This window comes from Monoraphidium neglectum, assembly GCF_000611645.1.
Source record: "Monoraphidium neglectum strain SAG 48.87 unplaced genomic scaffold scaffold04691, whole genome shotgun sequence".
In the NCBI taxonomy this organism is placed as follows: domain Eukaryota; kingdom Viridiplantae; phylum Chlorophyta; class Chlorophyceae; order Sphaeropleales; family Selenastraceae; genus Monoraphidium; species Monoraphidium neglectum.
Window position 1 is genome coordinate 1,312 of NW_014008938.1, and position 1,116 is coordinate 2,427.

At 60.3% G+C, this 1,116-nt stretch overlaps 1 protein-coding gene across 1 annotated transcript; it reads left to right on the forward strand.

Annotated features, from left to right (window-relative positions):
* Positions 1-385: 385 nt before the first annotated feature.
* On the forward strand, positions 386-730 carry MNEG_14695 (hypothetical protein; the record flags this gene model as incomplete). Its single annotated transcript, XM_014036833.1, has 1 exon — positions 386-730. The coding sequence occupies one exon, from the start codon at positions 386-388 to the stop codon at positions 728-730; it is 345 nt and encodes a 114-aa protein (XP_013892287.1).
* Positions 731-1,116: the final 386 nt, after the last annotated feature.

Genomic DNA, 1,116 nt, shown 5'->3' on the forward strand with positions numbered 1-1,116 from the left:
CCCTACCCATCACCACCACCTCACCCAGACAGCCGGCAAACACCTCGTCCACGCCCCACCATGCCGAGAACAAGAAAGCCGCCGCCTCAGCAGCCCCGCTCCGCACCTCCCGCTCGCCCCGGACGCCCTCACCTTTCTCGGCTGAGGTGTCACGCTGTCACCTGATGGCGACCCAGGGCACCTTGCGGCGAAAGGCCCAAAGCAGGACGATTGCGTTCGGCACGATTGCGTTTGGCAGCCGCTGCGGCAATCATCAATTCATTCAACGCGATTCCAGCGTCGCCCAACAACCGAGTAGAAATTGCACTCAAATCTCGCAATAGACGCCCGAGCCGCTCACAGACGCACAGCGCGCATCCCCTGTTAGCCGTGATGGACCTGGCACATGATCACCGACGCCTCGGTCGATAAGTTCAAGGAGTGCGACAAGAACCTGTGCACCGTCAGCATCAACCTCCACGATACGTACAAGTACGTCATAACCGTCATGCCCATGGCCAGCCACGTTGTGCTGAGCTACAAGACGCTCCAGTACAAGGTCCCGCCCGCCGACGACAAGGCCTACGGGGACCTGATAGACTTCCTCACAAAGGCCATAGACGGCGAGTGCTGCCAGGCTCTAGACGAGGACATCGAGCGCGGGGAGTACTGGCCCGACCGCGAGTGGGAGCACGCCTTTTGCTGCCTGAGGGTCCACTGCCACGGGGTGCAGGTGTTCTACCACAAGTAAGAGCGAGAGAACATGCAAAGCGAGGTGAAGCGCTACCTGTCCACGCTGCGCCTGCTCAACTGACCAGTTGTTACCAGTGACAGGAGACCCTCCTCGTCCTCTTTGGAGACTCTACGATGCGAACGAGCCTGCAAGAGCCCAAGTCCGCAAGACTGCCAGTGTTGGGCGGCCCCTCTTGGGTGCGTCACCTGTTGCCCTGCTGTGCGGCAGCCACTGCGACAGTGCCTTGTGTTTTTGGCGGGATCAGGCGTTGAGAAGGGAGAGCTGCATCAACACCTTGTGGCACCCTGTGAAGAGGGGTAGAACCGAGGGCCCCTCCAGTAATGCTGCTTCTGCTCTGCAACTGCATCCACCTGCCCACCTGTCACCGCAGCCATTGACTGATA